Here is a 22,429-nt window from a genome sequence, read left to right as displayed (position 1 = left end):
CTTTATATATATTTCCTTGCATCCATCTATTTCCCTTAGTTTAGTTGTTCTGTACAATATTTCCTTTGTTACTTGCTGTGATTTTAGTTTTAATTTAACTGGTCTCGCTTTACCTTCTATATATGTAGGGTCCCAACCTAATGATTTCTTCCACCTCCTCATCCAGGTGTTGTAGTTCTTCATCATTCAAGTTCTTAAGTAAGTTCTTTACTGATTTTAGTTTTTCCTTTTCCCTTTTTTGGTTTGTACGTTATATTCTTCATGCCGAATATATTACACTCTTTTTCTTATCTGCCACATCTCTTACTTCAGTATCCTCTTGAGTTTTGCACTTGCTTCGTTCCGAAGGTATAGTGCTAAACTCGAGGATCGCGAAACTCGAGGTATTGAAACACTGAAAAAACGGTTATCTGTTCCGACCCGTGGAGATTTTTTTTTTTCCCATTTCGACTGCGGCGCTGGTAGACTATCCATCTGGGCCTGACGGTCGGCCCCGAGCCCATCATGGCGCAGGCAACTATTTATAGTGGCGCTATTATAATTGGCTCATGCTGCCCCCCGGAGCTCACTTTTTTTCCTTCTTTACTGTATCCCTTGTCATCTCAAAATACGTACCTTCGAAAAAGGAAGGAAACAGGAAGAGAGAAGGGGTTGTTTTAAAGCCACAGATGAAGCCTTACAAGGTCGGTTGCCCGTATCCGCATCCACAACGTAAACAAAGCGCTTGCCCTTTATCGACATGGCGTCGTCTGCTAAAGTAAGGGATGTCGCAGCTTGTTCTGCTATTACCCAAGTTATGGACTTGTTGCTGCAATTAAATGGCAGGAAGAAGCTGTTGTGGGTGTGGAATGCCTGTGGTTCCTCCGTGCCAGTTCTCATTGTCACCATTGCGCGTGAGAGGCCAACCCACCCATCTAAACTCCGACCACATAAACACGTGGATCGAGTAACAACAAAGACATGCACACACACACACACACACACACACACACACACACACCAGACTCATCATGAACCATGGCAGATGTTCCTCACAAACAAAAATGGCTTTGCCATTTCCTAGAGTGTGTTAGAACTTATTTGGTGAGTGGTTCATACAAACCAAACATACCCAAAGGCAAGAAGAAAGCAGTGTTAAAGATGACTGCTCTCTTCTTGCTAAGAGCTAGGTATGGTTCATGTGAGCCACTCACCAAATACGTTCTAACACACTCAAGAAATGGTGAAGTTGTTTCTGTTTGTCAGAAACATCTGCAATGGTTCCTAATGAGTATGGTGTGTGTGTGTGTTTGATCCATGTGTTTATGTGGTTGAGTCAAGATGGGTGGGTTGGCCGTGCATGCCCAGTGGTGACAATGAGAACTGGCATGGAGGAACCACAGGCATGCCACACCCACAACTGTTTCTTCCTTCCATTGAACTGCAGCAACAAGTTCATAACGTGGGTAATGGCAGCACAAGCTGCGCCATCCCTTGCTTTAGCAAACAACGCCATGTTGATACAGGGCAAGTGCTTTGTTTACGTTGTGGATGTGGATACGGGCAACTGACCTTGGATGTGTGTGACGCACACCAGGAATAGCTGGAGTTGCTGGTTGCCCCTGCTGCCAATGCGTTGGGAAGAAAAAAGCCCTGTGTGACACTAGCTTATGGATAACTGTGAACTCGCTCCCGGTTGGGTGTATGGGCGTTGACCGTAGCCCCAACGGTTGGATGAAAACGGCCATTGTGATACTGCCTTAAGGCAGTAAAGCTGCTGATAGGGTGAGTGTTGGCGATGATGTCATCAAACTCCCAGCGAATCACAAGCGTGTTTTCAGAACTGTCAGCTACCTTCAACTGCGGCTTCAAAAAGACCCGTTCTCTCTCTCTCTCTCTCTCTCTCTCTCTCTCTCTCTCTCTCTCTCTCCATAGCCACAATGTTTGGAGGAAAACGTCCAGTGTGATACTTCCTTTAAAGGTAGCGTGTGTGACGCCGATGGTAAGTAGACGTGACCCGTATGTGTCAATGCAGTGCGAAACTCGGGGTGATAATGCACAAAAGTCGGGATGGTAAGAATGTAGGATTAACCGTGAAACTTGTGGATTGCGAAACTCGGATAGCGCAAAATTCGAGAGGGTACTGTAACTCTTTGTTTGTTTTTTAAAGCCTTGACCACCTCTATCTCTACATTTCCCTTTTCTTCTTTCAGTTTCTTTTCAATTACTTCTTTGAGGTTTACATTAGCTTTTTCATTTTCAACTTTTCAGGTCTTCATTTCACCCAACACTTCCTCTCTGACCCTCTGTTCCTCCCTGCTCACTATTTCTTTCCGGTCTTCATTTTCCTTTCTGTATGTGTGTGTGCGTGTGTGTGTGTGTGTGTGTGTGTGTGTGTAAGTCCATAAAACATCGCTTCACTGTGTTCCTGCCTTGAGGTAGAGTGGTGGTGGCATGGTGTGGGGTAAAGGAGTACAATGGTTAGAATGCACCAGTTTACCCTGCAGTGGCCCAAGGAAACCTGCAAATACCCAAAATTATTGTTTGTGGGTCTACTCGCGAAAAATCAAGTTGTTTGCAGATATGTCCAGTAATATTCAAATCCATGAAAGCTAAGGCATTACTGTACTACATATTGTACCTTGATATATACCATTCATAGTACCATCAAAGTGCCTGTCATTTCTGATCATCTAGCATGAGGATGGTCTTTTATTTTATATATTTAGATATACCATTGTCTCTGTATATCTGCTAGCACCACCCTGAAAGTTATTCTCTTTAGGGCGAGTCCAGCACCTGGACTCTGGTCTCCGCGACACTCTCACCTTTCTGGCATGGTCCCGTACAGCACCTCTGCTGGCTGTTGGCACTGCCAAAGGGAACTTAATGATCTACAACCACCAGACCTCTAGGTGAGTACCATACTGATATACCTCTTAGCCAACCCTGCTTATAAATATCAGAGTCAGTCTCTAAACTTCTTTCTGAATCACTTTCTTTGAATGGAGTGGCCTCACCAAAAACTCTTCAAAGGTTCTGGAGCAAATTTATTGCCAGTCCTTTGGTAAGCAAGTATCACATAAGTAAATGTGGTGAATGAATACATTTTTAAGGTTGTCCAGACACCTTATGTAGCTGTGGCTGGACAGATAACCAGCGGACACTTGACTGATGGACATTTAACTGAACGAACGATTCACCAATGAATATTTGACCGAACAGACATTTGACTGAAGAAGCATTTCACTAATGGATATTTGAATGAACGGACATTTAACAACAGATATGTGGTTGAACGATCATATGACTTATTCAAATTTTTTTTCTTTTCATATTTTCTTTTTAATGTTATTCTAATGTGCTATGCACCATCCAGATCCCTTATGCAAGAGTTAACAAGCATCTGCACTCCTTCATCCCTTTGGCTTGTAAACTCTTGAACAGCTTTCCTCTGTCTATTTCCTGCTTATGACTTGAATACTTTCTAAAGGTGAGTATCAGGACACCTCTCCATCTGAAATTAACTTCTCTTATGACCTCTCATATTAACCCTTTCACACACCATGACGTGATTTGCGTCAAAACGGAATTGTCTACATCTGAGCTTTTGACTCGAATCGCGTCAAAAAACTTTTAAAAATTCGCCAAAAACAAAGTACGTTTCAGAATTGTGTCAAATATTTTTGCGTGAAAGATCCAAGCTAGACTTATAAAATAAATTAATCGTCAACTCTCTTGTGCCATTGGATTTGAAGTGATAATTACCCGTGGCTTAGTTGCCTCTCAGCAGGCAGCCTGTAAGCACGGACTGTTGTCCCTTTAAATTGTGTCTGGAGCCTGGTAGGCCTAGATTACAGTTGTCAGACAAAATTGGTGAAATTTATTCCTACTTCCGATGTAAAGTGATCGTGCCGTGATACAAATTTTTTTTTCATATTCACAGGGACTAGTAACTATTACTGTTAGATAATATGGCTAAGAAATTATCAAGTGAAGAGATTTAAGACCCATTTGTACAGAGCATGATGCTGATTCTCATGAAAGTGACAGTGATGATGGAAAAGGAAAAAAAAAACTCCAGCAGAGAGTGTTAGGAAGAAAGGCATAGTGGTATTTATCATGATTATTATTGTGTCTGGCGAAGTTCTTCCAGACAGCAAATAGGTGCGCTAATAGTCATGTTTGTTATCATTATCAAAACTCTATTCCAGACAAAATTGACTTCTATTTTGACCGCCTTGACCTGCCCGTTGTGTTGTGTTTGCTGCCCTTGAGCTAGTTCTTCTAGTGGAGAGAACAGAATAGATAGAAAAATATTGTTTTCCTCCATTTTCTCAAGAACTACTGGTCTTATGAAAATTCCAATGATAGCATTGGAATCCTCATAAAAATCCCCTTTTATTGGTTTATTATTCAATGGCGACCAAAAATGTGAAGTAGAAATTACATGGGAGGGCAGAGGTTTTCAAAGTGCAATAGACTTCATGCTAGTGAACCAAAGCATGTATGGCAAATTCATTAACATGATAATAGATGAAAGGAAAGAAAAATATAACCTATCAGACCACAACTTACTAACAGCATATTTTGATATACGGACACAAAACAAAGAAAATGGATATAATGATGAAAAGAAAATTATCACATACCAGAAACTAACGACAGAAACAATAAATAGTTATAAAATACACATTGAGAATGTATTAAAGAGAAAAAATGCAGTCTCTCTGGAAGAACTAGAAAATACCATGAAAGAAGTATGCAATAAATTCTTGGACAGACAAATACAAAGAAGAATAAAACAAAATGCAAAAGATAATGAACCAGTCTGGATAACACAAGAAGTTAAAAGGGAAATAAGTAAAAGAAGGACCTATAATAAGCAAGCAAGAAAAACACAAAACATTGAAGAAAAAGAAAGATACAAGAACTTATACCAAACACAAAAAACTAAAGTTAAGCACATGGTGCGGGATGCAGTATCAGTAAATGAAAAGAAAATTACAAATGAGATCAGGAATGGACAAAACAAAACTACCATGATATGGGATAACATAAAGAAACTAAAAGGAGAAACTATTGTGAAAAAGGATATATTGCTATATGATCCTGACGGAAGAAAACTGGATATATCTGAACAACCAAAACAATTAGAAGACTTTTGGAAAACTGTATACAGAGCCAGAGAAAACAAGATTGAAGAGGTATGAAATAACGAAAGACAACGAGAGTATGAAAACGAGCTGGTAGTGTTACAAAATAGAATAAATGATTATATCAAAGTTAAAAATGGAGACGAGTGGACTGAGTGGAAAGTGGATATCAAGTTAAGGGAACATTTAGACATGGTCGTACAGTGCAAAATAACAGACATACCGTCTATGAAGGAGACAGATATCCATATATCAAAAGAAGAAGTTAAACGACAGTTACGTAAAATTAAATAAAAAAAAGTTCCAGGACCAGACGGACTAAAAACAGATCTTTACAAAATTCTAGAAAGCAGTGACCTGTATGTGACACAACTTACAAACTGTTTCAATAATATAATAGAAGAAGGAGAGATAAGTGATAATTGGAAAACATCTAACATTATATTAATTCAGAAAAAGCCCAAACCCACTGCAGCTGACCTAAGGCCCATAGCCTTAACAAACACTTCATTCAAAATTTTTATGGGAATCCTCAGACAGAAGCTGGAAAAACACATGAAAGACATGGACAATATCAGTGAACTGTAATCAGGTTTCACAGAAGACAGAAGAATCACTGACAATTTATACATACAAAAATACTGCATTAATCAAAGTTACAAAATGAAAAAAGAACTGATTGTGACCTCACTTGTTTTTGAAAAAGCTTTTGATTCAGTAGACAGAAAAAGACTTATTACAGCGCTGATGAATTACAAAGTCCACCCCAAAATTATCAATCTTGTAGCAAACGTATATACAGATGACCTCACTAACATATTTCTAAACGGAACTAAACAGACAACAATAAATATAACAAATGGTATAAGGCAAGGATGCAATGCTTTGACATTCCTGTTCACAATCTTAACCTATGAAATAATTACAGAACTAGAAATGATGGACATAGGTTTTAAAAATGAACACTTTAAAATACCTATTTTGTATTATGCAGATGACAGCTTAATACTATCACACTCAATAGAAGAAGCAGCTGAAAGTATAAAAAATATACAGCAAATAGCAGAAAGATATGGATTAATAATAAATAAAGAAAAAAGCAACATACTTACATATAACAAAAAAGAACTAGAAATTAGTATTGAAAATATTCTAGTAACTCAAAGTATAACATACCTAGGAGTCAAAATAACCAACAACAAAAACTGCTTCAATGACTTCAAAAAACAAAGACTAACAAAAGGTAGTGAGCTAGCTAACATTACATACAGTGTAATAGCAAGATGTTGTTACAGATTACTAATTGGCAAAACTTACTGGAAGGGATGGCACTGTCAGCAGTACTCTTTTCAGCAGACATTATGGAATTCACTGAAGAAGAGATCACTAAATTACAGAGAATAGAAAACTCCGTCTGTAGGGCAATATTACAAGTTCCAACTTATGCCACCAACAGTGCCCTAAGAGGAGATATTGGTGCCTCATCTTGCTATGCCAGAGACATGAAAATTAAATTACTATTTGCTAAACATCTACTGAAAGAAGACAGAAATAACTTGGCCAGAAACATATTCCTTAAAGAAACAGAAAACAGTGGACTAAAACTTTAAAGAAATATATGAATGAACTAAATATAAATATGACATAACTTGATAGTTTAACAAAGAATAATATAATAGAAAAAGTAAGGAGATGGGACTTAGAGAAATGGAAAAACGAAATACAGACAAAGTCAACATTAAGAATATATGAATTGTACAAAAAGGACCGAAAAGAAGAAACCTGGGCAGACAACACACTGGGTACAAAATTAATATTAAGAGGAAAAACTAACACCCTAACTCTAAACTGGAGGAACAGGTTTCAGAGGAAGATTGAGGAGTGTCCGTGCTGTGGAGCAGAAGTAGAAACATTAGAACATTTTCTGCTGGAATGTGAAAAATATACAGAAATAAGACAAAACCAAAACTTTATACAGAACACAGAAAACCAAAGCAGAGACTACTTAATAGCCGATATACTAGTGTTTCAACCATTAACTCTGGAAGAAGTTGAAGACAGAAAAAACTATATCACAACAATATGGAACAGAAGAAAAAAGAAAACTGAACAAAACTAAAAGACAACAGTGCCAATCAACAATCAAGAATCAAGAATAAGACATAAGTGGAAGCTGTTACAAAGGCAATCCCACGCCTGCTACTGGACTAAACTGGACCCGCGCTTTAAGGGTTTATGTGGTGGCACACTGGCCGTTTTCTTCCATCCATTGGGGCTACTGGCAACCACAGTTGCCCGTGTGCCCAACCGGGAGTTAGTTGTCGGTTATCCGTATTGATGGAAAATGATTGGGGGGGGTACGGGCCACCGCGTGGCTGTATGTAAACAAACAGATGACGGTAGTGGCTGAGGAGTGAGGAGCAGTGGAAAATGGCCTACCAAGAAACTCGTAAAGTAGACTGGCAGAGCTGCTTTGTTTACTGTTTAATAAGATAAGAGAACACCCCATGCTGTGGGACCACAGTTCAAAAAAACTCTTCTCCATTCTATGAAAATTGTTGAAGGACTCCGTCTTCACAGCACAGTTCTCTGACAAGGTTTGAGTAAACACTCCTGTCCTCCCATCTTTGAAGCCATGATCATGCCCACAATTGGTTCTTCCTTTCATTTAACTGCAGCAACAAGTCCATAACTTGGGTAACGGCAGTACAAGCAACACTAGCTGACGGCACCATGTCGATACAGGGTGACGTCACTGCCTTGTTTACATTGTGAATACGGACAGCCGACCTTGGCTGTGCACACCCGGAAAAATTGGAGTTGCCGGTCGCTCCTATCATCAACGCGGTTAAAGGAAAAAGGCCCAGTGTGACTTAGCAACTTCAGACACAGTCACACAAGCTAGTTTCTCGGTAATTTACCATGAAAATATCTCCTGACAATTATCTGCCTCGAATTTATCCTCAATTTTTGTTACAAGGAGGACTGTTGCATTCTGGGATATATCAGCTGAAAAGCAAAACAAACAATGGATCCAGACATTGCAGAGTTTGCTTTGTGGTGTTTGCTGAAGAAAAAGAAAAAAAAAATTAAAGCATTTTTAGTTCATGAGTGGTTAGCTCGGAGACAAAGGGAGAGTGTGTTACAGCTTGCTATCATTAAATGCTGTGAGAATGTATGTAACAGTGAGGACCCAGACATGATGAGGCAGTGGTTATGCTTGGACAAGACTCAAGTCCAAGACCTGCTTAACCTGACTACTCCAAGCTTATCTAACTTCATGAAACTCATTGTGGTACTGGAATAAACACGCGGATAGCTACTGAACCGATCAGCTGATACGCTCTTCTTCTTTTTGTGACCACAACTTACTGACCTCGCGAGAAAATAACCGACATGCTGGTGACTGAGTTTCTGACTAGAATTTTGATGAGTTTCCTGTGAAATGCAGCTGACTTTGAATCTCTACAAATTTCCTGAAAAACTAGCGGTTGGGTGACCGTGTTCACACGTGCTGGGGCAGGATTCACAGAGATGGGTGCTAATGGCCCATGGTAAAAACTCTGAACTATTGATTTCATTATCAACGTTGACTTCAGATTCACAAAGCTTTGGTTTCGTCATAGTTAGAGGCTGCTGATTGGATGGGCACCGGCGATGACATCATTGGACTGGGCGAATCACAAGCGTGTTTTCAGAACTGTCAGCCAATCGTAAGGCAGCCAGCCACCTTCATCTGTGGCTTCAAAACGACCCCTTCTTTCTTTACATTTTCTACCTTTTTCAAAGGTACTCATTTTGTGATAAGAAGGGAGTAAAGTTGAAAAAAAAAGTCAGCTTCTTCATGGGCTGGAACAAATTAGTGCTTTTTCAGTGTTCTCAATACCCCGATTTTCGCGATTGTTGAGTTTAGCGCTATACTTGTGGAACAAAGCAAGTGCGAAACTCGGGAGGGTACTGTACAGTACCCGTCAGTTGAAGTGTCACACTTGACCCCGTGATATTTCTTGTGGTGGGATTTGGTATGAAGTGTAAATCAGAGGGAGAAAACTCGCCTGGTAGAAAATGACCATGTGGCAACCTTCCTCACGCTCTCCTCAGTCTAACAAGCAGGGAAAAGAATGACTTAGTGTTGCATTAGCTTTTACCAGAGAAGTCAGCGTTGCACTTTCCATCCTGTTGGGACCCGTAGATTTTCTTGCACACTTTCTTCGGGTTGCTGTCATTTAATTTAAACGTCACTTCATTTGTCCACAACACCTTTCACCACTTCTCCAAGGTCCAGTCTCCATATTTTGTGGCAAAACTAAGCCGTTTCTCCGTTTGTTGAGTCATAATGAGGGGTTTCTTATGGGCTGTGACTTTGTAACCCAGGTTATCGTGGAGGTGGCGTTGGATGGTTAAAACAGAGGCATTATCGAGAATCATAGGGTTGTTTTCCATAATTTGCTTTGCTGCTAAGGTAGAGTGAGGTCCTCCCCATGGCAGTGGACCGGCATTTCCTGGCTGCCGGATGCCTTGAATTTGGGCACCATACGCTGAACAGATTGACGATTGAAGCCAGTTTGCTGCACAATTTCTTGGGTTTTTAGGCATAATCTGTGACACTCTATCGCTCTCACGATGTCATCATGGCTAGTGGGAGGCTTTGGCATAATGCACACTGAAAAATGTGGCAGAATGTTGCAGCATGCAACAAAATCTACAGGTCCCAACTGGATGGGAAGTGCAACACTGCCTCCTCTGGTAATAGCTAATGCAGCACTAAGTCACTGTTTTCCCTGTTTGGTAGATTAAGAAGAGCGTGAGGAAGGTTGCCACGTGGTCATTTTCTCCCAGGCGAGTTTTCTCCCTCTGATTTACACTTCATACCAAATCCCACCACAAGAAGTGTCACGGGGTCAAGTGCGACACTTCAACTGACGGGTACTGTAGTTCAATATTTGTACCTGAAAATCACTATGGCATGTAGCCCCTCCATTTGGTACTAAAACCTCAGAAATTGGAGTCTGGCTCATGGACTACATGGTCTGTCAAGTGACAGTGATCTTAAGTGGATTCCTGTTGTGGTGATCAAATTCTTCAGCAACTGCACAGGGAACGTTGGAGTCCATCCTCGAGGTTAAGTGTGGAGAAGACTCCTAAAGCACTTATGACCCCACTTCACTCTGGAAGATAATGATGAGCCCAACTAGGATTTACTGTCCCACATGGAGGCATCCAATAAGTCTGAGAAGCACCTTCCAAGGCAGTGGAAAGGACATTAATATCAAGAAACCATAGTACACATCACCAGCCCATGGTCTGGGAAACCTGAGGTGGTCACAGGGAAATCTGTACAGACCTCTACGGTGATTGTGTTACTGAGGTTGGGGAACCTTCAAATTCATGGGGGAGGTGTTGTGGTACTATTATAAAGAACTATTATAAAGTAGCCTTGCCTTGTCTGTCCTCGTATAGAGTATGCATTTCATGTATGGGGAGGCTCCACACACACAGCTCTACTAGACAGAGTGGAATCAAAGGCTCTTCATCTCATCAACTCTACTCCTCTTACTAGCAGTTTTCTACCTCTTAAATTCCACTGCCATGTTGCATCTCCTATCTTATATCGATATTTTCATGCTGACTGCTCTTTTGAACTTGATAACTGCATGCCTCCCCCCCTCCCGCAGCCCACTGCACTGTCCAAACTCCTTATGCAAGAGTTAACCATCATCTTCATTTTTTCATCCCCTTCACTGGTAAACTCTGGAACAGCCTTCCTTTGTCTGTATTTCCTCCTTCCTATGACTTGACCTCTTTCAAGAAGAGAGTATCAAAACATCTCTCCGCCTGAAATTGACCTCTCTTTTGGCCACTCTCCACTTCTATCTTTTTTAGGAGCAGCATTTAGCAGGCTTTTTCTCCTACACTTTTATGCCCTTGAGCTGCTTCCTTTCCTGAAAAAAAAAGTCCACTCCTCTGGGATTGTAACTGATATAACCAGTATATCAACTAAATTTGGCTATTTGTGATTCATTGAGTTTCTCTACATCCTATACTCATGCAAGATGCCACAGACATTAATTAAGTGAGGACTTGCTGCTATTAATTATTGAGGTAATTTTGCTACAGTAGGGGGTAATATGATTGTTACAATGTGTCTTCAAAAATGTTGCATCAGTCTATTAACTCTCTCCCTAACCTGATTACTCTGGCAGCTGATGTTTCATAATTTCTATTACTTACCATTTGTTTTTGTCATTACAGACGGATTCCTGTAGTTGGAAAACACAGTAGAAAAATTCAAAGTGGCAGTTGGTCGACAGCAAACCTTTTGGCCCTTGGAGGAGAAGACAAGATCCTAACCGTTAGTAACAGTGAGGGAGACACCTTGCGAACCACACCTCTACGTGGAGAACCTTCTGACATTCAGTTCTCTGAGATGAAGCAAGATGAAAGAGCCATGTCTGAAAATACAGTATGTATCTAGAGCACTTGACAACTTATGTATATTTGAGGGTAGATACACACCATATCAGTTCATGCTTCTACCTTTGGAACCCATTCATCTTGTCTCTCTGTACTTGCTTTTTCAGAAAGCTTCATTACAACCAAAGTGTAAGTGTTCCCCTGTTTTGGGAGACAGCCTGCGCTCTCTCTCTCTCTCTCTCTCTCTCTCTCTCTCTCTCTCTCTCTCTCTCTCTCTCTCTCTCTCTCTCTCCCCCCCCCATCCCCCCCAAAAAAAATAATTGCTTCCCCTCCTTGCCAACCTGTAGACTCTCGCCCTCTCAAATACCAAAACCTTACTCTTTCCACCATTTACTCTCAGTTTTCACCTCTTACACACCCTGTCAAACTCATCCACTATCCTCTGCAGCATCCCCCCCTTCATTCTCTGCCAGCAACACTGTATTATCTTCAAACAGGCCTGCCACCAATGACTCCTCCGTACCTCTCACTTTCAGCCTCGGACCTACCTCCCCAACTCTGGCTTTCATTTCTCTCATACAACCGTCCATGTACACATTAAAAAGTCGTGGTGACATCACGCACCCTTGTCTCACACCCACACCAACACCAAAACTTGCCCATTCACGCATACAGAGGCACTCGCATCCTTATCGAAGGATCTTAGCTCATCAAGCAAATGATCTCCCACACCATATATATTTAAAACATCCCATAAACCCTTCCTGTCAACTTTTACATTAGTGTATAATAGAAATAATGACAAACCATGTGTCTATCTAGGAGTCCTTGAATCATATTTTAAATTGTGTGAAATTAGTGAAACATATGTCATTGTTTTAGTGAAATGGCTGATGAGATATCTTTTTACAGGTTAGTCTTATTGTTGCAAAGAAGACATTGTTTCTTTATAATTTGAATGATCCTGAAAACCCCATAGAACTGGCATTTGAGAGCAGATATGGCAGCATTGTAACTTATAAGTGGTAAGTGAACTTATATATTCCAGTACAAAAAGTTAATAAGCTTTATAGAGACTTACTTTTGTTATGTCTCAATATAGAATTTATTCTAAACTGTACGGCCTGAATGTTCCTCAATAACAAAGGCAACTCAAGATGTAAGAGGTGTCTTCCCATTCCCAGGGATTATTGGTTTATGGATGTACAGTTAAACAGAGCCAGAACTTGCTTGGGAACAGTGGCTTTTGTTTTTGGTGAATAGAGCACATATTCTTACCACAAAAGAACTTGAGAATTGTCCCTCTTGATATGTGTTGACAGTTCACATGTCGTACTGGTAACTGTTATATCCCCTTCCTAATTTAAGACTAAGCTATCTTAGTATCCTTAAGACCATTTAGGCAAGAGGGATGAATCCATTCAGCAACACTTGTTATTTGCTTACCTTTTACACTTTCTATAATACAAAGGCTTTTACTGATCCGATTTATCATTGACCTCTATAATCTTCATTGTATTTGTACAAAACACTCTGGTGTATTGTTCAGTAGGGTGGGAAAGAATTGATAAAATTGAAATCATTGATTCTGATTCTCAGTCCCAATGGAATCTCGGGAATCGATTCTTCGAGAAAGCAAATAATGTCATAATTATAGAAGGCACTGGAACTAAAAGACCTCTGTCATGCCTCACAGGATTACTAATGATAATCAATGATCTCTTATTTCTATTGTGAGCTAATATACAAGTAGACAGGAGGTAGGGTGCTGGCCAATGTGTCATTGCCAATCACCAGTAGCCCAACTGAGCCAAACTAGACATTGTTGATGTAGTACAGCCATACTTCCCTTGTCTGTTATGACACCCAGCATTTACATGCCCCTGCAGCAACTTTGTTTGTCTTTCTAACTGTACTGCAGTGTTAGTCGGTGGTTTACGGATTCATTTAATGATAATTAATTCCTAAATTGGGGACCAACTCGAGGAAGCTTTCTCAGTTTTCATGTCAGCAAGTTGTGCTATCATAGTGGGACTTTTGTGCTCCACTGACCACATGCTTGAGATGAATGATGAGTGTTTATCTTTTGTTTTAAGTAGGATCACTTACTTAATGTTGAAGTTTATAGTATTGTTTGTTTATCCTGATTTCAAACAGATGTTTCTACTGATGGAATTTTAAGAAAGTTCTATCATTATAAATGAACTCCATCTCTTTCCTGATAAATCACATCCATTATATCCATAAGGAAAAATATGATAAAGCATATGAAAGCAGAGCCATAGTTGTAAAATCCATTTTAGCAGTTTATGTAAGCCAAAGGAAACTAATTTAAATGTATTTCACCATCATAACCCTTCATCCTGCCAGGTATGGAGATGGTTATATTCTGTTGGGCTTCTCTGCTGGATACTTTGTGGTCATATCTACTCATCTGAAGGAAATTGGACAAGAATTGTTCCAGGCCAAGAACCATCGGGACACCCTAAGTGACATTGCTATCTCCACCACTTTGAGCAAGGCTGCCTCATGTGGGGACAATTTGTGAGCATAGTTTCCTCAATTTCCTCTTTGTCTATCTCTTTCTTTGTTTCATGCCTCTAGAGTAGAAACTTAAAATGTGTACCATATAATCATCTTCAAAAGTCAGATTATCTCTTGGACAACTTACTTTTTTTTTTTCCACCGTGTTATTAATATAACACTGGGTAAAAAAGAAAAAGAAAAAAAAAGTAAGTTGTCCGATTTTTTTCAACTGATTTAGGACAAATTTGCACTGCTGAATCCGAAAATGACACCCGTTTCTCCTGATCAGGTCAGGTTTTTGTGCCAAGTTGATTTTTAACCCTTTTGGTGCGCAGGCGAGGAAGCGAATATCCCCCCAGGCGCACTCTGGCAGCCCAACTTTTAAATTATGTATCTCAAAAACTATTCATCACAGCTAAAAACCGAAAATCATCATCATCATCATCATTTCATCGACGCCTGCTCCTAGGAGCTCCCACCAGGGGATGGCCACGGCAGAAGAGTTTCCAACTTTCTCTATCCAGACACTCCCTCCTTGCCTGCTCAAAGTTTCTTAAAGATCTTTCCCCCTCTCCCTAACGTACTCCTGCACCCTGTCTTTCCATTTCACTGGAGGTCGTCCTCTAGCATTACCTCCCTCTATCTCACTCACATACACCCTTCTGGTCATCTTACTCTCCTCCATTCGCTCCATGTGGCCAAACCACTTTAAAGTCTGTCGCTTCACTTCTTCCACCACTCCTCACTTCTTCCCTTCACCCCCGTGACACATTCCAAAATGCTCGTACACACTTTCATTACTCATTCCATCCATTCTACTCACACCACAAGCACTCCTCAAATAACTCATTTTCACTGCCTGCACTCTAGACCTCTGACTTTCATTCCAGGCCCACGTTTCACTTGCATATGTGAGGGTTGGTACTATTATTGTATTCCTCAAATCCCTCTTTACCTCCATGCTCACACTTCTGCCATTCATGATTCGTTCCAGAGACCGTACCACCCTTCTTCCTTGCAATGCCTTTTCTCTTAGCTCTCCCTCCGTACCACCATGCTTACACATAACTGATCCAAGGTACTTACTCATTGACCTCCTCCATTTCTTCACCATTCAAAATTATTTTGCATTTTTTTTCACATTCAATTCCCACTCTATATGGGCATACAAAATCTACAACCTCACTTCTACTTCACTCACAAACCATCACTTTACTTTTGTTGACATTTATTTTCAGCTTTCTCCTTTTACAGACACTATCAAAAACACTGACCATATTTTGTAAGTCACTTTCATTTTCTGCAATTAGCACTGTGTCATCAGCAAACAGTATCGAATTCAGTACCCGCTTCCTTCCCTCAGTAAACATTTTTACTCCAACCTCCCCTACTTTGCCCTTCATTTCTCTAATGACACCATCCATATAAATATTGAACAACCATGGTGACATGACACATCCCTGCCCTAATCCCACTTTTATCTCAAAATGTTCACTTGTTTCTCCAGTAATTTTGACACATGCAGACGCATCCTCTTAGAAAGACTTTATTGCACTAAGTAGTTTTCCTCCCACACCATAAATCTTTAAAACATCCCACAATGCAATCCAATCGACTCTGTCATAAGCTTTTTCCAAATCCATGAAGGCAGCGTATAGTTTCTTTCCTTTTGCTATTATTTTTTCTACTTCCATCCTGAAGGAAAATATCTGATCCACACATCCCCTTCCCTTCCTGAAGCCTCCTTGTTCTTCCTTGATTTTCTCTTCTGTAAGTCTTTGCACCCTCTCTATTATGACTTTTCCATATACCTTTCCGGGTGTACTCAGGAGACTTATACCTCTATAGTTCCCACATTCCCCTCTCCTGCCCTTCCACTTGTAAACTGGGACAATGATGGCTTTTGTCCCCCCCCCCATGTTGCTTCACATATCTTGACTATCCATTTAACAACCACATCTCTTCCACATTTCAACATTTCTGCTGTGATGCCATCAATTACTGCTGCCTTTCCATTTTTCTATCTTTTTATTTAACATAAGAACATAAGAACATAAGAACGCAGGAGTCTACAAGAGGCCGGTAGGCCTGTACGAGGCAGCTCCTTTGACCCTAAGCTCCCGTGTATCTAACCCCACCTAATATCGCTGTCCATGAATTTATCTAGTCTATTTTTGAATGTGACAATTGTATTGGCACTCACCACATGACTGCTAAGCCTATTCCACTCATCCACCACCCTGTTAGTAAACCAATTTTTGCCTATGTCCCTGTTGAATCTGAATTTATCCAGTTTAAACCCATTACTTCGTGTCCTGCCCGGTTCTCTTACCAACAAAACCTTATGAATGTCTCCCTTGTTAAAGCCCTTCATCCATTTATAAACCTCGATCATGTCTCCACGCACCCTTTGCCTTTCCAGAGAATGTAAGTTTAACTGTTTGAGTCTTTCCTCGTATGGCAAGTTTCTCAACCCCTGAATCATCTTAGTCATTCTCCTTTGCACCGATTCTAACATTTTGATATCCATTCTATAGTAAGGTGACCAGAACTGAACCGCATAGTCAAGATGAGGTCTAACTAATGCTAAATATAGTTTGAGGAAGACTTCGGGGCTTCTGTTGCTTACGCTCCTTGAAATAAATCCCAGTACCCTATTAGCTCGATTTCTAGCTTGAATGCATTGTTACAGCTGCTGGATGTCCGTACTCAAAATTCATTAAGTTTTTGAAATATTCTCTCCATCTCTCTTTCACAGCTTCCCCGTCTTTCAACATCTTTCCCTTTTTATCCATAACTTCATTTATTTTACTTGAGGAGATATTTTCTGCATTTCTATCATTTTTTACTTCTTTCCAATATGATTTCCTGTTTCCTTTATATTTTTCACTTAGTCTTTTTCCGAAGTCTTCATCAACTCTCTTCTTACTTTCTTTTATTGCTTGTTTTAATTTCATTTTGCATTCTCTTATTTTTTTTCCCTTCCCTTTTTACTTGCTCAGCCACATTTCTTTCTTGAGTTTTCTTAAACAGTTCCCTTTTCTCTTTTACTATCCTCCTTATCTCCTCTGTCCACCATGAATTTCCTTTTCTTTTTCCATCTCTCACCAATTTTATCCCTAACACTTTTTTTGTTGTAGTTGCTTACCATTACTTCTTTAAATGTTCCAAAAACGTTTTCAATATTTGTATTATCTTTTACACTTTCCCATCTCTGAGTAATGAAAGAATCATGAAACTGAAGAAAAAGATCTGGGAGTGATCATAACAGACAAGTTATACTTTGGAAAACATATAGATCGGATAACTGGAGAAACATACAATCTTCTTAGAAACGTAAAAGCAGCACTTACATATTTAGATGAAAAAATGGTGAAGAAACTAATAACATCGATGATACGTCCAAGAATGGAATATGCAGCATTAGTGTGGTCACCTAGATTGAAGAAAGAAATTAGAAAATTGGAAAGAATACAAAGAGCAGCGACTAAATTACCGGAAACTCTGAGAAAACATATTTATGAAGAAAGACTGGAGAAATTGGGACTAACAACACTGGAGAGCAGAAGAGAGAGAGGGGACCTAATAGCACTGTACAGGATACAAGAGGGATTGGAGAAATTGGACAGGGAAGACCTAGTGGTACGTGACAGAAGTGTGACAAGAGGCAATGGTAAGAAATTGAAAAAGAGCGACTGTAGGAGAGTCATCAAGAAATACAGTTTTCCATACAGAAGCATAACAACATGGAACTGACTTGACAAGGAGACTGTGTGTACAAAAACTATTCATGAATTTAAAGCCAAACTGGATAATAAGCGTTATGGAGACGGGACAGCACGAGCCTAGTACAGTAAAACCCCGATTATCCGAAAGCGGATTATCCGAAAAACCGGATTATCCGAAATTGATCTGGATAATGCAATTAAAATTAATTTTTTTGTTCTATACTAAAACGTTATAAAACATCAAAAATAAATAAAAGTAACTACATATGTACTATATTAACACATTTAAAATTGATAAGAACAGTTAAAATGAATATGCTTTCTAATACGTATTGCCGAAATAGCTTGTAACGAATAGATCAATGTATTAGACAAAAAACATTAAACAAACTCAACAACACCACGTCCGCACCTTCGCCCCAGCAAGGACGTGTGGTCGTGACGAACAAACTACTGCACAACTACTCTCACACCGTACTCTCAAGACAACGACACAAACACGGCTCCCCTCTCCACTCCATGCCACATTCCCCTTCCAACATACGAGTTGCGCGATAATATGAGTCATCATACTGTGTCTCCACCTGCACGATGCATCAAGGTCACACTTGCAAGCTTGCACAACCATTCACAATCGCACTCTGCAACATTCACAATTCAGATCTGCAACGCTCACAAGTATCAACATACACTGGTCCAGACAAGGAGACACACAGACAAACATACAATAAAACATTTACATCACATGTTTTAAGCGTACTACTTTGTTTAGCGTAGCGTGTGTTTGTTTGGTTTCATTGTTTACATCGTCAGTCGGCGGCAGTCGCGTCACACACTTCACACTGGGCATCCTCATCCAGCATCCTCATCCATCCTGGCTAATGGTCCGTCCATACTAGCTACATGTGTTCTAATGAGAAAATAAGAACCAAGGTGCAAGATCAAAGTGATATTCATCCAAACGAGAAAGCAAGACACAATGCCGACGATCAAACTGGCGGCGATCAAAATGGCGGCCATAAATCCGGATTATCCGAAAAATCGGCTTATCCGAAAGAGGCTTCCCCCCTTCCATTTCGGATAATCGGGGTTTTACTGTACGTCTCTTTTCCTGTATTTCACAACTAGATAAATACACACACACACACACACACACACACACAGAAGGGGAAATGGGAAGGGTGTGTGGAGGGAGGGGCAGAAGTGAGTCAGGTCATGTCCTGACCAAAGCCCTGACCTGACTCTCCCTTCTGCCACTCCCTCCCCACACCCTTCTCATTTCCCCTTCTGTGTGTGTGTGTGTGTGTGTGTGTGTGTGTGTGTATTTACCTAGTTGTATTTACCTAGTTGTAATTTTGCAGGGCCTGGGCTTACGCTCGTTTAGTCCCGTCTCCGTGTCTATAATTATCCAACTTTTCCTTGAAGCTCTGCACACTCTTCGCCAGTACTATTTCTTCACTTAGTCTGTTCGAAACCTCTATATTTCTTTGAGGGAAGCTATATTTTTTTATGTCTCTTGAGCATCTTCCCTTCCTTAACTTTTTACTATGTCCTCTAGTATTCCTGCTGGAAGGTTCTTCTCTTATTAGCAATTTCTCATTATCTACTTCTTCCATTTTACTCAATAGCCTATATATTTGTATTAGGTCTCCTCTTTCTCTTCTTTGTTCTTGTGTTGGCAAGTCCATTTCCTTTAGTCTGTCTTCATATGTCAGTCCCTCCAGTTCTGGAACCATTTTTGTTGCCATCCTCTGTATTCTTTCTAGTTTTACTATGTGTTTCTTCATATGTGGAGACCACACTGTTTCCGCGTATTCTAGTTTAGGTCTGATCATAGTAGTAATTAATTTTTTCATCATTTCTTTGTCCATGTAGTGGAATGCTATACCTATATTTCTCACCATGTTATATGTATCACCGAAGATCCAATTTATATGACTTTCTGGTTGCATATAATCTTGCATTATTACTCCCAGGTCTCTCTCTTCATTTACTTTCTTTAATATTTCACCATCTCCCATTTTATATGTCCATTTTGGTCTTTCTACACTTTTTCCCATTTCCATAACATGACATTTCTTCATGTTGAATTTCATCTCCCATTTCTGACTCCATTTCCAAATCTTGTTTAGGTCTTCCTGCAGCTCCTTGCAGTCTTTACTGTTTCTTATATGTCTTTGCAGTTTAGCATCATCTGCGAACAAGTTTATGTAGCTTTTTATTCCCTCTGGCATATCATTAATATAGACTAGGAAGAGTACTGGTGCTAAAACCGACCCCTGGGGCACTCCACTTTCCACCGTTCTCCGTTCCGATCTAGTGTCCTTAACCACGGTTCTCATCTCTCTTCCTCTTAAGTAGCTTTCCATCCAGCGCTTCATTTTCCCTCTCACTCCTCCTTTATTTTCTAGTTTCCACAGCAGTCTTGAATGTGGAACTTTGTCAAATGCCTTCATTAAGTCTAGGTAAATGCAATCCACCCATCCGTTTCTTTCCTGTAATTTGTCCATCACTCTTGAGTAAATGCTCAGCAAGTTTGTCACACATGAGCGGCCTTTCCTAAACCCATATTGATTGTTTGTGATTAGATTATGTTCTTCTAGAAATCTCATCCATTGTTCTTTTATTAATTTCTCACATATTTTACATACTACACTGGTCAGAGACACCAGTCTATAATTTAGGGGTTCTTCCTTTCTTCCACTTTTGTATATAGGTACCACTTCTGCCCTCTTCTGCTCCCTAGGCACTGTGCCAGTTTTTATTGAGCACCTAATGATGTCATATATCGGGCCAACTAACTCATTTCTGCACTCTTTAAGTATAAAACCTTAAACTCCATCTGGTCCCATGGCCTTCCCTTCTTCCAATTCCCCCAATAGTTTTTTTTATCTCTTCTTTATCTATTTTGACCTCTTCCATAAATACATCTAAGTTGTTTTCTTGTGGTTCATTAAATAATGATTCTTTGGTAAACTCTTGCTGGAATTTTTTGTTAAATAATTCCGCCATGACTTTGGGATCCTCGATCTCTACATTCTCTTCAGTCAGTCTTTCAATTGTTTCTCTTGATTTAATTTTTCCATTTATAAATCGATAAAATAGTTTAGGTTGTTCTTTACACTTTTCCACAATATCCTTTTCGTATCGTTTCTCTTCTTCCTTTCTCACTTTCACGTACTCATTTCTCTCTGCCTTAAAGTCTTCTTTGTTTCTTTGATTTTTGTTTCTTTTTAATCTTGACCACGCTTTGTCTCTCTTTTCTTTTGCCTTTGCACATCTTGCATTAAACCAGTCCTTTTTAGCCCTCTCTCTCGGTCTGTATTTTGGTACGAACTTCATAACACCTGTGTTGTACGCCCTCATGAAAATATCATACTTTCCTTGAACTTCGCTTGTACTCATTAACTCTTTCCAATCCATTTCACCAAAAAACTTCTTGAGGTGTTCCACCCCTGCTTTCCTATAGTTTAATCTATCACTTCTATAAGTCTTGTCTTGTTCCCTTCCTTCCTCCTCCATTTCCATCTCTATGAGCACGTGATCACTTTTTCCCAGGGGGCAATCATACCTCAATATATCCTTCACGTGAATTTCTCTTGTCAACACCAAATCCAGTCTTGCCGGTTCGTCGTCTCTTCTATATCTAGTGCTTTCCTTCACCCTTTGTAACATCAAATTTTCCATCATTAAATTTAAGAATCTATTCCCCCATGCCACATCACTACCATTGCTCTCAAACCTCTCCCAGTCAACCTCTTTGCAATTGAAATCGCCAACTAGTATTACTCCTTTGTTTGCCTTAAGTAATCTCCTCAAACTCTGTATGGTGTCATCAATCATGTTTTCATAGTCTTCTTTACTCCATGATGTAGTTTTTGGTGGTACATATGTTACTGCAATCGTCATCCTTTCTCTGTTCTTGTTTTCCAAGCTTACACACTATTTCTGCTTTTCCTTCTCCATATTCTATTGATTTAACTAATAACTTTCTTTATCATTATCACCACCCCTCCTCCACCTTTGCCCATTCTATCCTTCCTCCATACATTGTATCTTCCATCTAACTCAATTTGGATGTTTTAGTTTAGTTTCAGTTAGGCAAACTATCATGGGATCCCTCTCTTTTAGATACTCTTGCAGCTCTATTTTACTAGAGATCAACCCATCTACATTTGTGTACATTATTCTTATTCCCCTCTCTGTATCTTTCTTATCTAGTTTTTGCTCCCCTTTCTCTTCTCCCTTATGAACCATTTTTTGATTCGCTCCCCTGAAATTCTCCCCCCAAAAATGTTTCTTTTTCTTCCTCAGATCTTGTGCTATATTTTACTTTTGTCTCTGCCAGTAGTTCATTCCATTTCTTCCTTTCTTCCTCATTTCTATTTTTCTTTATATTCTGCATATATCCTTACATCCTTCCGTTTCTTTTAGTTTAGATGTTCTATGTAATATGTCTTCGGCTGCCTTTTGTGATTTTAGTTTTAACTTAACTGGTCTTGTTTTCCCTTCAATAAATGGACCCATTCTATAAATCTCGTCTACTTCCTCCTCGATACTCTGCCTTTCTGCATCATTTAGGTTCTTGAGCAGGTCTTTGACTGATTTCAGTTCTTTATCCCTTTT

General features: G+C 39.8%; 1 protein-coding gene across 4 annotated transcripts in view; it reads left to right on the top strand.

The window, feature by feature from the left end:
- The window catches only part of LOC126984663 (WD repeat-containing protein 19-like), a 161,769-nt gene that overhangs the window by 42,445 nt on the left and 96,895 nt on the right, over nucleotides 1-22,429 (top strand). For all 4 annotated transcript variants that reach the window (XM_050838552.1, XM_050838560.1, XM_050838559.1 and 1 more), the window contains 4 exons: nucleotides 2,765-2,894; nucleotides 11,388-11,598; nucleotides 12,462-12,574; nucleotides 13,920-14,093. In XM_050838552.1, the coding sequence (XP_050694509.1) occupies nucleotides 2,765-2,894; nucleotides 11,388-11,598; nucleotides 12,462-12,574; nucleotides 13,920-14,093 (628 nt within the window). The remainder of the gene's footprint in view (nucleotides 1-2,764; nucleotides 2,895-11,387; nucleotides 11,599-12,461; nucleotides 12,575-13,919; nucleotides 14,094-22,429) is intronic.

Source organism: Eriocheir sinensis, chromosome 5 (genome assembly GCF_024679095.1).
Source record: "Eriocheir sinensis breed Jianghai 21 chromosome 5, ASM2467909v1, whole genome shotgun sequence".
In the NCBI taxonomy this organism is placed as follows: Eukaryota; Metazoa; Arthropoda; class Malacostraca; order Decapoda; family Varunidae; genus Eriocheir; species Eriocheir sinensis.
This window is presented reverse-complemented; position numbering and strand designations above follow the sequence as displayed.